Source organism: Camelina sativa, chromosome 11, assembly GCF_030686135.1.
Source record: "Camelina sativa cultivar CO46 ecotype springtype chromosome 11, ASM3068613v1".
Classification (NCBI taxonomy): domain Eukaryota; kingdom Viridiplantae; phylum Streptophyta; class Magnoliopsida; order Brassicales; family Brassicaceae; genus Camelina; species Camelina sativa.
Window position 1 is genome coordinate 28474994 of NC_141890.1, and position 14041 is coordinate 28489034.

The following is a 14041-nucleotide window of genomic DNA, read 5'->3' on the forward strand; positions in this document are numbered from 1 at the left end:
GAAATCTTACTTTAAATAGAGTCTATATGTTCTGCTTTTTATTTTTATTTTCCCATTAATTGAGTGGCAGCTAACTCGAATTTATCATTTTCTATCACTGCGAGAGTCTTACTTTCAAATATTGTGGAGTCACAAAATCCCACTCTTTGGAGTCTTAAAATAACAGTAGGAAATGATTTACTTGCATAGATCATGATCCTGAGTCGGACTACAGGCCGATTGAGACAGTTAAAAGTGGTTGTAGTAGACAACTTCTTACATGGACATACATACCATACTACCAAAGGTTCAGTTGGTATTCCTTGGCGATCTTTAAAAAAAAATTGTGGCTTCTCACTTTTACTACTTCTCACTAGACATGAGATTAATATTTGTATCTGTATCCGAATCCGTTCTAAAAAACGGATATTCGGGCAAACAGATACAGCTAATGAAATAGCAGATAAAACGGATACGGATAATACTAAATTTTAAAATGGATAACAGATATTCGTTTTTCTCCAGAGATCACGTATTATATAGATACGAATACAAATAATACTAAACTTTAAAATGGTTATATGTTATTTATATACGAATATCTGGTATTTTTCAAAATACACAGTAATTTATATAAAATAAGCTATATTTTAGTCTAAAATATGTAATTTCTTTTATAGATATAATCGGATTTGTAATGAAAATTCAGATAACGAATATTCAAAATTTTCAAATACAAATATGAATACGAATAATAAATTATAAATAAAATACATATAGATGTGGATATCCAAAAAGAGTGGATATCAACTCTGTTAACAAGGCTCAGATATATTATTTAATATTTTTTATATAATTTAATTTTTGTTTTAAATTAAAATTTTTAAAAAATAAAATAAAACCAATAGAGTGGTGCCATATATGAGATAAATCTGTCACCAAATTTCTTATGGTTTCTCATATGAGAATCGATTATCTTTCATCTCTCAACTTTTTTATTATTTTTATTTTTAATATTGCTGAGAATCTGAATGAAAAACTTCCAATGCATGTGACCTTACTTCCCAGAGTTTTTCATTCTCTGTGTTTGTCTCTTTACTTTATAGATTGGAAAAATTATAAATAAAGGATCTTTTTCTAAACATTTGGCCATCTACACTTTTTTTTTTAAGATTGTCAATTGTGACGAAAATTCCCCTACTAGTAGAAATAGTGAAGTTTTAAGGAGTTTGAACCAATAAACAAACAGAAAACCCATGTTAGTATACAACTGTGTAAAAAACAATTTGAAAAAAAAATGTTTTGGATGTCAAAAATCAGTTTGTAATTTGCTGATTTCTGGTCTAAATTGTTTAGAATAGACTTTCTACGATTTTTTCTCTTTCTGAAACATTTAGATTGTTCATTCTACAGTTTGTACATGTTTTACGAAGTTTAGACGGAAAATTTGTTATAAAAATTTCAGATTCTGAATTTTGTATGTTCTACAAAATTAAGAATATGAATTCTACGTTTTTCTTCATTTTACTTCAATTCAGAATTCGTTTTCTACGTTTTACCCTATATACTAAAAGAAGTAGAAGATATATCATAGAAATTTTAGAATTTGTAATCTGTAAACCTTAGAATATCCTTAAAATAGAAAGAAACTAAATTAAATAAGGAAAGTGAATATTTTTTAAATATTCTTAATTTATGGTTAAGATTTCGTAATTATTGTTTAGATTTGTTCTAATAAATTTAATGAATACATATTCTAAATTATTTAGAAGCTAAACAAATTAAGAAAAATCGACATTATACCTTAACGTGATCGGTCACCATCTCTTCCACCTTCCACAAAAACTTTCACTTACCTGTTTATGATGCAAATCTATGTTACTTGTGGTGTATGGACACTGGATGCCAAGAAGGAGTAGAGATTTATTGATGATGAAGAAAAACGTGCTAGATTACTGATTTTGCAACCCACTACATCTCTTGAAGAGTTGAAGGTGATGGTTTCAGAAGACTATGAAATAGAGCAAAATATGTTTGATGTGGAATTCAGTTATCTACCCACAGAGGTTAAAGTTGATTGTCCTCCTATTGTATTGACAAATGATAGAGGTATGAATAATTTTCTTGCATATCTGAAAAAGATAAACATGATTCGGTTGTGTGTTACATTCAAAAGAGTAGTTGATGGCGATAGGAGTAAAGTCCAGTTCGATCTGAATAAGTTGCCAGTTGATAGTAGCGATGGTTGTAATGTGGAAGTTGATGTGGGAAAATCAGTAGGTATTATTTCAAAGAATTCACCTAAGCCGACTAATGATGTATTAGAAAAGCCTACTGATGCTAATCTTGGTGATGCTGCTGGTTTAAAGTTGGAAGATTCAATGGTAAAAAATGGTGAATATTTCAGCAGTAAGGAAGCTTTACAGGCTACTATGGAAATGTATGCAATGAAATATAACTGCGACTATAGGATTACAAAATCTGATAAGAGATGGTGGTGTATACGCTGCATTGATAGTGCTTGTAATTGGCGTCTCCGGGCTGAGTGTTTACAAGCGTCTACATATTTCAAAATCAACAAGTTTGTGGGTAACCATACATGTGCCCCTTCAAAAAAAAACTCATTTTGTATGACTCCATCTGCAAGAACAATTGGACATCTCATTAAGCAAAGCTATGAGGGCGTGAAGGAAGGTACTAAACCGAATGATATAGTTAATATTATTTGTTCAAGGTACGGCTGCGAGCTAACATATCACCAAGCTTGGGAGTCTCGGGAGTATGCAGTTAACGAAGTTAGAGGAATTCCTGAGAAAAGTTATGCTAAGATTCCAAAATACTTGCACATGCTACAAGAAGTGAATCTTGGTACGTTCACGAATTATGAAATTGACTTTGATGGAAGATTTAAATATCTATTTATTTCTTTTGGTCAATCAACAAGAGGGTTCTACAAGTCAATGCGGAAAGTGATAGTAGTTGATGGTACATTTTTGAAGAATAAATACAAAGGGGTTCTCCTAGTTGCTACATCTGTAGATGGTAACTCCAATTTGTATCCAATCGCATTTGAAATTGCTGATTCTGAGAATGATTGTTCATGTGAGTGGTTTTTTATGAAACTTAAGATGGTTATAGCTGATGAAGAAGGTTTATCATTTGTGTCAGATAGACATACATCGATTGCTAAATCAATTGGAAACATCTATCCATTGGCTAAACATGGTATTTGCATCCACCACTTGCTTAGCAATGTGATAACATATCATAAGGGAAGAGGTGTCGCTGGTAAGGTTGCAAAAGCATCAAAAGCTTATAGAGTTGCTGAGTTTGAGAAAGAGTTTGGGCAAATTAACAATATTAGTCTTGCTATTGGAAGTTATCTAGAGGAAGCCGATGTGACAAAATGGGCTCGCTGTCATTTTCCGGGTTATAGGTATGATATTAACACCAACAATGCAGCTGAATCAATTAATGCTGCTTTGAGGACACCCAGAGAGTATCCAATAATTCCTTTGTTAGACAGCATCAGAGAAATGATGACACGCTGGTTTTATGAGAGTAGAGAGTTAAGTGCAAAGCATAAAGATCCTTTAACTGTTGAGGTGGAGAAAAATATTTCAAGAAGAATAGAGAAAGGTAAATTCATGAACGGTTATTTGATGAGCAGATCGCAGATCCAGGTTAAAGGTAATGGAGTAGACTACATTGTTGACTTAGAAAGAAGGACTTGTTCATGTGGAAAGTTCAGCATCCAAAAACTCCCTTGTAGACATGCTATAAAAGGAGCTTTTGATATAGGCAAGGATCTATATCCTTATGCTGATGATGTGTATACCACTACTGCATGGAGATCGCAATATGAGGAAACTGTTAATCCAATAGGTGTTCCTGAAGAAGAATGGCGAGTCCCACAGTATGTTGAAGATGCAAAAGTTCGACCACCTGAAACAAGAAGACATCCAGGACGGCGAAGAAAAAGAAGATATGAATCCGCTGAAGACAAGATAAAATCATCACAAAACTCACAAGGGTCAAAGAGACATAAGTGTGTGCGGTGTGGCAAAGAAGGGCATAACAGAACGACCTGTGATATCGTGATATAACAATGGTTTGTGCATCAACTTAAGATTCCTGTTTTTGAATTTTTGATTTCACGGCAGCTGCTTTGTGATGAATGATGGTGTTTGATGGTTTTTATTTTCGATTAATAGACTCATTTGTTTTGAAATTCGTTGATGGTGTTGATTTAAGACTAATATAATACTCATGTGTTTTGAAATTCCTTGATGGTGTTTTCTTTCAATCAAACTTTCATTAAAACCAGAGTACAAAAAACAAGACTAACAAAAAGTGTTAAACATAACAACAAAATACAGAAAGCAAAGACATCATACCATCTTCTTATAAAGCCAGGCCATTGAAACTGCCAATACGACTAGTACACAAATCCTCTGCTTGTTCGACTTCTCCATACTCTCTTTTGCAACCATTAGCTCTTGCCTGATGATCTCAATCATATTCTTCTCCATCTTTTCTTCCATCTCCTTCACCATCTCCTTTTGGAGCTCCACATTGTTTGTTACCATCTTTTTTAGGTCCTCTAAGAGTTGGTTTTGTTTGCTTTCAACCATCCTAATCTCCTCTAGAACAACATCATCAACCCAACGGAACATGTGTTTCTCCTTCTTCTCCTAAAATCATTGTTTCGATAACAATATTTAATAAATTTCAGCAAAATGATGAATAAGGACTGATAAAAGTAAATTACCTTCACACCAACAACATATCTGTAAAATCTCCTACAGGGATTCTCTTCCGTCTTTGAGGTGTAGGTTCTAATCTCTCCACCACACCAGCATCTACACGGAACTCCAACCTGAGAACTTCTCGATGGTAACCTTGACGATCCAGCCGAAGAACGTTGGCTCATGGCTCCTATCAGTTTTTACGATGAAGAAGAAGAAAGTATCGGGAAAGAAGAAGAAGAGAGTATTGGAGAGGAAGATCAATTATTGGAAAAGAAGATCCCTAATTTTATTTTTTTTCCTTAAATATTGAATTAAAAACCGGGTCATCGGTATGCTTACATCGGGTCAACATTTAAATTTGGGTCAATAGCTGGTTTAAATCTGATATGTTTAAATTATGGCAAATCGGATATGTTTTTGTGTTGTTATGTTAACATTTAAATCGGATATGTTTTTGTGTTTTTTGTGTTCTTATGCTTCTGACCTTATGTTATTGAGTCTCATATTAGTCAGTCCTAAATCAACACCATCGAGGATTAATACTAATGAGTCTGATATTAGTCTAACAAGCAAAAGCATCAAAAACCATCATTTACAAAACAATCATAAAGACACTTAAAAATTAGGCAAGGTCTACAAACTCAGCCGCATACACTGGACGCACATAAGTTTTCATTCGTTCCACTAGCACAGGATCCTTTGCTGCTGACCAAAGATTGACTGCCAACTTCAAACGAGCTTGCTTGATGTTTTCATCGTCAATCAACTCATAAGATAGATCACGCATGTGACACTCGATATACTTCAGGGCATAAACTCCACAATCACAACTTGACCGATTTAATTTAGGTGGCATACGAACCTGGATGATCTCGTATGGAGTCAACAAGGGAGCTTTTCCATCAACCTTTTTTGTGAATCTCCTTCACAAGACGAGGGATGACATTAGCGAATGGCTCAACGTGTCTTCTGTTTTGGTATTGATTACAGTCGAAGACTTCAATTGTTCTTAGTCTGAAGTTAATGCAAACTGAGATCCAGTGATTTGGATAAATTCTATCCAAATCTACAGCCCAACTTTTTCCTGTCTTTCCATGAGATGGCAGTTCACCTTTGGCATACTCTAACAAAAGGTGATTCCAAGTGTGGGTTCGTCCTGCCGATCTAAACTTATTGTAGTCGGCCTTGACGTGCTCGCTAAACTGACAATTCATGAAACCTACACGATCCAACTCTAGGCGGCCTAAAGATGTATGCTCCCGAAAAATATACATCATTGCATACATTTCCTGTAAATATTTAAAGACTCAGGTTTGTCTTACTTTAAGAATATAAAATATAATATTTAAAAAGATTGACACATACCTCGTTTCCAAGCCATTTGAAGCCCATCATGACTCGGTTAAACAATTCTTGATCAAGTAAAGTTGGACCCAGTTGAATGCTTCTGTAAACGTAAAACAATTGTAAGATTACAAAAAAAAATTGATAAATCATAACATGTATATAAAAATATTTGAATCACGTACTCGAGATGCCTACTCCACTCTTCGAAACCATTCCATAGATCATCAGAAACTAAAGTCAACACCGCATCCGGTTCATCTTTACCCGCGTCTTTGGGACTAAGTGTAGGATCAAATCCGGTCACAACAGACTTTTGAGATAAGTGTCCTACTGTGTTCTTTAGATAGTCTTGTGTATCTACATTGAGGTCTATCAACAGATTATCTAAATCAAACAGTTCAACCTGTCAAAAAAAAAAATTATGAAAGGCTTTAGTTAAAGTTACAACACATAAATTATGACACATAAGTTTACGACACATAAGTTACAACACATAATTTATGTTTACAACATACACATACAAACAAGGATACAACAAAAAGGAAAGACCACACAACATATTACAATCGAACAAGGCATTGAGCTACTTCTTACGTACCGAAGTTTTGGGCTTCACTCGTGATGGACTAGGATCCACTACTGCTGGCTTAGGATCCACTTCTGCTGGCTTAGGATCCACTTCTGCTGGTCTGGATATCAAGGCCTTGATATCTGATACATCTTTCTACATTGTTAGCAATCGTTCCCCAAAGGTCTCTGTGAAGCTCTTGAAAGAAGAGTCAATTAACTCCTTAAAGAACCGCTTCATATCATCTCCACATGAACAATGTGAAGTTGATGCTCTCTGAGATAGCACCATTCTTTTCCGTGTCTCTACTCCATGGTCAACTTGCTTCTTCTTCCTCTTCTTCAAGCTAGACACTTCTGGGATATTAGCTTGCTTCTCACCACTCTCCTCTCCAACCGAAACTTCATTGTGCCCTCCAACAGTCTGAGATTGTTCCACACCAACATCCTCAATGTTATCATCTTCCACACCATATCCTTCGCCACTCTCCCAAATATGATCTCCAAAATCATAGCCAGATCTGATCAAAGCTTCCAAGTTGTCCACTTCACAATCTTTAATTTCATCACCCCTCAAATATTCAATGGACTCCAATACATCAAAGTTTCCAGTGGAGGAAATGCATGGATAAACAACATCCTGACAAAACAATAACAAAGAAACCAATTCAAAAAAAAAAACTCAACGTATTCGAATTTAAACTTAAAAGAAAAAAGAAGAAGTCAACTGACCTTGTTTCCAATTGATTTCTCTACAAGGAGGAGCTCATCATATGATACTTTAGCAGCACCTTTCCAATTAGAGATTCGGCTAACTGTAATCTCTGTGTCAATCTTCTCTCCCATAAGTTGTCCAATGAGAGGAATGGCTTCCATAACCCAAACTTGAAGAGCATATGAGAAACCATTGAGGATGTAACTAATGGGGTTCTTCAGTTTCTTTCTTGCTTCCACTATAGAGCTAACTAAATGGTCAAAAGCTACAAGACCCCAAGGATAAGTCCTAACCTTTTCTAGATCCATGACCAGCTTGATGTATGAATGTGGTATAGCTTTGTTTTCATCCTTAGCCACTACCAACCCAGCAATCACACAAACATACACAAACCGAATTCTATCTTCTTTTTTTCTCCACGATGGAGCTGCTTCAAGGTGGGTCTTCATCAAGTTTTGAATGGTAATGATACCACCTCTCTTCAACAATTTGCTCCAAAACCCATTATCATCTGTCCAACTCTCTGAATCATGACTGAAATCGGCATTGTACTTAAGACCAGTAACTGCATGGAATTCTTGCATTGAGAATCTAATCGGCTTCTTACCAAACACAAACCACAGCTCATGTCTTCTCTTAGTCACCAACTGCCTACACATGATGATGTGTATCAACCGAGCTGAGTACCCAAGACCATTCTCATACAATGCAAATACAGATGCGAAAACTGGATCACCCTTCACAATCTCATACTCTTCTGGTAATGCCTTCTTGATTTTGTGTAAGATTGACATTCGACAAGTGTTATTTATCTGCCCAACTTGTGGCTCGCTTCCATCTTCCATAAGCCGTTTAGGGTACTTCTTTTCCATTCCTGCCGAAAAAAGTAAAAAATGAATTAGTATAAATTAGCCAAAACTGAAATAAATCAACAAAGATATGAGACTTCAATTTTACAAAACAAAAAAAACAGATTACTAAAAGTATGATTTAAGAACAAGAAAACTATGACTACTAATCAATTAGCTGCTAACAGAAACTTGAAAAAAAATAATAGAATACTAAAGGGATCACTCTTGTTCTTGTTAACTAGCTTTATCGATCTTGTTTCATCAACCCTGGTACACAATTTTTCTTTTAAAGTCAATAGAATACAAAAAATAATAATCAACATGCAAAAAAAATCAAGAATTATATGGTCAATATGCTAAACGGATCTAAAACTATGATGTTCTATAAACAACTTTGATGTTCATTTGAATTCTGGATTGAAAAAGGGATTACAAAAGGATAAAAGTTAAAAATTCCCAAAACAATTCCACAATTAAACATACCAAATTCGATAAACATGGAGTCATTGTTAAGAGAAATCCAAACTGAAAATTTAATAATTTACTTATCATTAGACAATTCTAGATTGAAATCGAGATTAAACAAGGACAAAATTTAAACATGCAAAAAAAAAAACACAAATTAACATACCCAATTCGATCGACAAGGAGCAATGGAGAAGAGAAATTCAACCGGATTGAGTTTGAGATAGTGAAGAGGAGACTACCAAAACGAGTAGGAAGCAGATGGATAGAAGGCGGAAGACAGTGAAGATGGATAGACGGCGGAAGACGGTGAAGAAATCGAATTGGCGGAAGATGGAGAAAGATGGTGACGATGGAGAAAGACGACGGTGAGATTGTCAAGATGGAGAGAGACGACGGTGAGATGGTGACGACGAGATGGTGACGATGGTGAGATACGGCGGAAGGGTTTTGTCTCGATTAGCCCTTTTGGAAAAAGTTTTTTTACCGTAATTGGTTTCTTACTTTGTCGAGACAAAGTGAAATTTTCCTTAATTTGTCAAAACCCAAAACAACAAATTAGGCCCACTCGATGGAGCTCCAAAACAACAAAATTTATCTGAAAAAATAATTAAGGATATAATTGGCTATTTTCGATTAATAAAATCTATTTAATCAAACTTTTATAAAAAAAGTGTATATGGCCAAATTTTTAGAAAAAAATCCTTTATTTATAATTTTCCCTTATAGATTTAACAATCCTAAGAAATATTCTAAAAGATCACGTTTTTGTACTGTTTTTATTTTATTTTAAATATTCATTATGTAGCTTTCCACCATGTGCCCACTCATGCATCTCCAACCTTATTTTTTATTAGTTAAATATTGTTTTCTTTTACATGTTAATTGTTCAATAACTCCAAATTTTAATACCTAACAACTTTCAAGTATTAAAAAGAGATAAACATGTATTGTTTAAAATTTGTTTTTTTTAGAATTACTGACATAAAAAAGACTTCTCAAATTTTCTTTAAAATATATACAGCTCCTATGAGCTATGAATGTTTTGGAACAGTCACATTTCTTTATTATAACTTTTCACTTACAAAACATCATAAAAAATAATTCAAAATATTGTGTTTATATTCATAATTCTTATGTTTTACTCTTTTTTTTTTTACCTATAAACCTTTTTAAGAAAATTTAGAAAATATTTACAATACATTGTAAAAAGATAATAGAATTTACATAAACATGTCAAATATTGAAATTGATTATCACAGTAGTTTAATACATAAACACAATCAAAATGTTTTTTGCAAAACAATATCTTGTTAAATGAGTTCCCCACCATATTCTTGTCTCTTCTTTTCAAGTTTTGTAAAATATGTTTCATATTTCTGAATTATGTAAAATATTTTTGTTTTCTTTTTTCATGTAATATAAATAATTAAATTAACTTTTTCTTGTTTTTATTATTTCATAATTTATTAAAAATGTGATAATTAATAAAAAGTTATTAAATAAATATTATTTTAATGTTTAAGCAACCTTGATAAAGGTTCTTTAATGGAAGAGTGATTTAGTTTAAGTTGTTAATGGATTGATTTGATTAGTTTAATATTAATAATATGATTAGTTTAATTAAGAGAAACTTGATCCAAGATCTTGAGTGGAGTTGGTCTAAGATAGTTACGATTAAAAAGAAGGAAATACTCGACACTATATATATGTCTAAGCCTTTCAAACCATGAAACACCAAATATATTTCTTTTTTGTTCTGAAAATAAAAATATTTCTTTTTTGTTAAACTTTCTCTTTTTGTTTTTTAAGTTACAATCCCAATGATCCGTCACGTTTTGTTAATATTCTCTATTCTCATTTCAACCACCACCCTAGGAGAAGGAGCCACGGCGCCATACAAGCCAGCTGATGTCTTTCTCTTCAACTGCGGCGATACTTCCAACAACCTCGACGATACTGGCCGGAACTGGACTGTTGAAGATCCCAAAACCATGTCGTCTAATTTAGTCAACGCTTCGTTCACTTCAGAAGCCTCATACCAAGAATCAGGTGTTTCTCAGATCCCATACATGAAAGCTAGAGTATTCCGATCTGAGTACACCTACACTTTCCAAGTGACTACCCCCGGTTCGAAATTTCTCCGGTTAAACTTTTACCCGACCCGATACGGATCCAACTTCAACGCCATCAACTCCTTCTTCTCCGTCAAAGTCAACGACTTCACTCTCTTGAACAACTTCAGCGCTGACTTAACGGTAAAAGCTTCTAAAACCAAAACAGAGTTTATAACAATCAAAGAGTTTATAATTCCGGTTAATCAAACGTTAAATCTCACGTTCACGCCGTCGTCTACGAATTCGTTAGCTTTCGTCAACGGGATCGAGATCGTCTCCATGCCCCAACGGCTTTACTCAAAGGGTGGATATGACGACGTTATAACAAACGTTGGTAGTTCAGTTGACTTCCGTATAGAAAACTCAACCGCTTTCGAGTCGGTGTACCGGTTAAACGTAGGTGGACAAACCGTCGGAGATTCGGGAATGTTCCGACGATGGCTTTCCGATGATGAGGTCGTACTCAATCAAAACTCAGGAACCACTCCGATGGTACGAGATATAAAGATTAACTACACGGTGAAAACTCCTGCGTACGTTGCGCCGGAAGACGTGTACGCCACATCACGTTCAATGGGGAACGCAGATCACCCTGAGCTAAACTTGAATTTTAACCTAACTTGGTTATTCAACGTTGACGCCGGGTTTAACTACCTTGTGAGGCTACATTTTTGTGAGACTACTTGAAGTGAACAAAGCGGGTCAACGTGTCTTCTCAATCTTTATCGACAATCAGATTGTTACTCTTGAGATGGATGTGTTTAGGTTGAGCGGTGGTTCTTGGATTCCGATGTATCTTGATTATAATGTGATTGTTGGTTTGGGAAGTGGTGTGAGGCATGATCTACGGCTTGACTTGCATCCCTTGAGAAGCGTTAATCCAAAGTATTATGACGCTATTATGAACGGTGTTGAGATTCTTAAGCTTAATGATCCTGATGGTAACCTCGCCGGACCTAATCCAGATCCTGTGGTACCACCAAACAGTGTAACGCCGCAGATTCGAAAAGGTAATAACAAGTCAAATGTTTTGGTGATTATACTTGCAGTGGTTGGTTCTTCAGTTGTGTTAGCAATGTTTGTTGTTGGTGTTGTTGTTATCATAAAGAGGAAGAAGAAGAAGAAGAAGAAGAAGAAGAAGAAGAAGAGGAGCAACGAGTTTGGAGTGCATACCACGAAAACAAAATTGGCCACATCACTCCCATCGGATCTCTGTCGTCGGTTCTCCATCTCCGAAATCAAATCTGCCACAAATGATTTTGAGGACAAGCTAGTTGTTGGAGTAGGCGGGTTTGGTACTGTCTACAAAGGACGAATAGATGGTGGAGCCACGCTTGTTGCGGTTAAACGGCTGGATATTACATCAAACCAAGGTGCCAAAGAGTTCGAAACAGAGGTTGAGATGCTCACTAAGCTCAGACATGTTCATCTAGTCTCTCTAATCGGATACTGCAGCGACGAAAACGAAATGGTGCTTGTTTATAAGTATATGCAACATGGCACAGTTAGGGACAATCTCTACAAGAGGGATAAGTTCTCTGATCCTCCATTGTCGTGGAAACGTAGACTAGTGATCTGCATTGGAGCCGCTCGTGGACTACAATATCTCCATACTGGCGCGAAGCACACGATCATACATCGAGACATCAAAACTACAAACATACTTCTTGATGAAAACTTCGTCGCTAAAGTATCTGACTTTGGTTTATCAAGAGTCGGTCCTACAAGTGCTTCTCAAACGCATGTCTCCACCGTCGTCAGAGGAACGCTTGGTTATTTGGACCCTGAGTACTTTCGCCGTCAAGTCTTGACCGAAAAATCTGACGTGTACTCCTTTGGAGTTGTTCTGTTCGAGGTTTTGTGCTGTAGACCGATCAAAATGCAAAGTGATCCACTAGAGCAAGCGGATTTGATCCGATGGGTAAAGGAAAACTACGAGAAAGGAACTGTTGATCAGATCATTGACCAAGATCTAAGTGTTGATACCACTTCGGCATCATTGGAGAAGTTTTGTGGTATAGCTGTAAGATGTGTTCAAGATCGCGGTATTGAACGGCCATCGATGAACGAAGTCGTTTGGGCGCTTGAGTTTGCGCTTCAGCTTCATCAGACTGATAAGAAGAATGACAATGTGGAGTCTCTAGATCTAATGCCTCTTGGTGAGGTTGGTACAACTACCGACGGAGAAGATGACTTGTTTAGTAGGACTAGAGGAGAGGAAGCGAAATCGACCGCAGCCAGTGACTCTGTTCCTCAGGTTGGTAATGAGAGGAGTGGTTCAAGTTGGGGAGAACCTAAAGCACGGTAAATTTGATGGATTGATAAACAAGTATTACATTTCTGGTTAGGGTTATATATTTTGTGTATGTATAATTGTTGAATAAAAACATTATTGTACTTACAATATACGGTTGGGAACTATACAGTCTTTGCCAGTTTAAATTAGCTGGCAAAGAAACAATAGCAGTTTAAATTAAAATAATAATTAGCTAACTCAAATTTATATATCTTTCTACAGATATGCTAAGATCTATATTAACATTTTTGAAATATATTTTGTATTCTAATTTTTTATTTGTAATATTTATATAATTAATTTTTTGTTATTTGAGTAAATGTTAAATAAAATATTTGTAATAAAATCTAACCATAATATCTTACTTTCCTTAATTACATAATGGAAATATCTATACAAAATCACAATTCAATTACATAATTTTTTATTGTCTATACACTAAATATATATAACATTGCATCATGTATATTAAAAATTAAAGAAACTTAAACAAGTATAATATAAAATTATAAAAAAACTATGAAATTTTTTAGTGTTATGTCGCTATAACAGGGTTGTCCAAGTGCATCACCTGTCATAATAGAATTTCCGCCAAATCAAGAATGCTTAGATGGTGTAACGGTTAAACTCGACAATGAATATCCGTTCACTAATCCAAATGACATATTTTTCTAAAACTTTATATGTTAATTTTGTGATGCAATCTCAGTTTCGTTTTGTTAAACATAGTGTACTTTAAAAATATTGTTTCTCCCAATGTTTTGGGTTAAAATCAATCTTGATGAAATCTTGTTTTATATTTCACTTTTTTATCATCTTATAGAATTGTAGTTCCAGTTGATAATATGTCTTCTGAGATATGCTACACATATTACATGTCACTTTTTGTAACGGCTTACGTATCATTTTTTCTATCTTTTTTTAAATGGATTTTTTTTTCAAGAGTCTTTGTT

General features: G+C 34.8%; 3 protein-coding genes and 2 pseudogenes across 3 annotated transcripts; 3 read left to right on the plus strand and 2 right to left on the minus strand.

The window, feature by feature from the left end:
• Nucleotides 1-1976: 1976 nt before the first annotated feature.
• Nucleotides 1977-3465, plus strand: LOC147934532 (protein FAR1-RELATED SEQUENCE 3-like). The gene is made up of 2 exons (XM_087472667.1): nt 1977-3377; nt 3442-3465. Exons 1-2 carry the CDS (start codon nt 1977-1979, stop codon nt 3463-3465), a joined length of 1425 nt encoding a protein of 474 aa, XP_087328793.1.
• Nucleotides 3466-3515: 50 nt separating this feature from the next.
• Nucleotides 3516-4085, plus strand: LOC147934533 (uncharacterized). The gene has a single exon (XM_087471879.1). It carries the CDS (start codon nt 3516-3518, stop codon nt 4083-4085), a length of 570 nt encoding a protein of 189 aa, XP_087328005.1.
• Nucleotides 4086-4370: 285 nt separating this feature from the next.
• LOC147934534 (uncharacterized protein At4g04775 pseudogene) lies at nt 4371-4912 on the minus strand (annotated as a pseudogene).
• Nucleotides 4913-6512: 1600 nt separating this feature from the next.
• LOC104783433 (uncharacterized) lies at nt 6513-9253 on the minus strand. The gene is made up of 3 exons (XM_087471878.1): nt 8842-9253; nt 7377-8233; nt 6513-7284 (listed from the first exon to the last, which is right to left on the minus strand). The coding sequence occupies exons 2-3, from the start codon at nt 8229-8231 to the stop codon at nt 6802-6804; spliced, it is 1338 nt and encodes a 445-aa protein (XP_087328004.1). The 5' UTR covers nt 8232-8233; nt 8842-9253; the 3' UTR covers nt 6513-6801.
• Nucleotides 9254-10439: 1186 nt separating this feature from the next.
• LOC104728344 (putative receptor-like protein kinase At5g39000 pseudogene) lies at nt 10440-13300 on the plus strand (annotated as a pseudogene).
• The last annotated feature ends 741 nt before the right edge of the window (nt 13301-14041 follow it).

Bases quoted from the DNA above. Each gene is read 5' to 3' on its own strand.
- LOC147934532 (XM_087472667.1), top strand. From the start codon at position 1,977: ATGGTTTCAGAAGACTATGAAATAGAGCAAAATATGTTTGATGTGGAA. The intron at 3,378-3,441 runs GTGACAAAATGG...CCAACAATGCAG, and splicing joins GTTATCTAGAGGAAGCCGAT to CTGAATCAATTAATGCTGCT.
- LOC147934533 (XM_087471879.1), top strand. From the start codon at position 3,516: ATGATGACACGCTGGTTTTATGAGAGTAGAGAGTTAAGTGCAAAGCAT.
- LOC104783433 (XM_087471878.1), bottom strand. From the start codon at position 8,231: ATGGAAAAGAAGTACCCTAAACGGCTTATGGAAGATGGAAGCGAGCCA. The intron at 7,285-7,376 runs GTCAGTTGACTT...TTGTTTTGTCAG, and splicing joins AGAAATCAATTGGAAACAAG to GATGTTGTTTATCCATGCAT.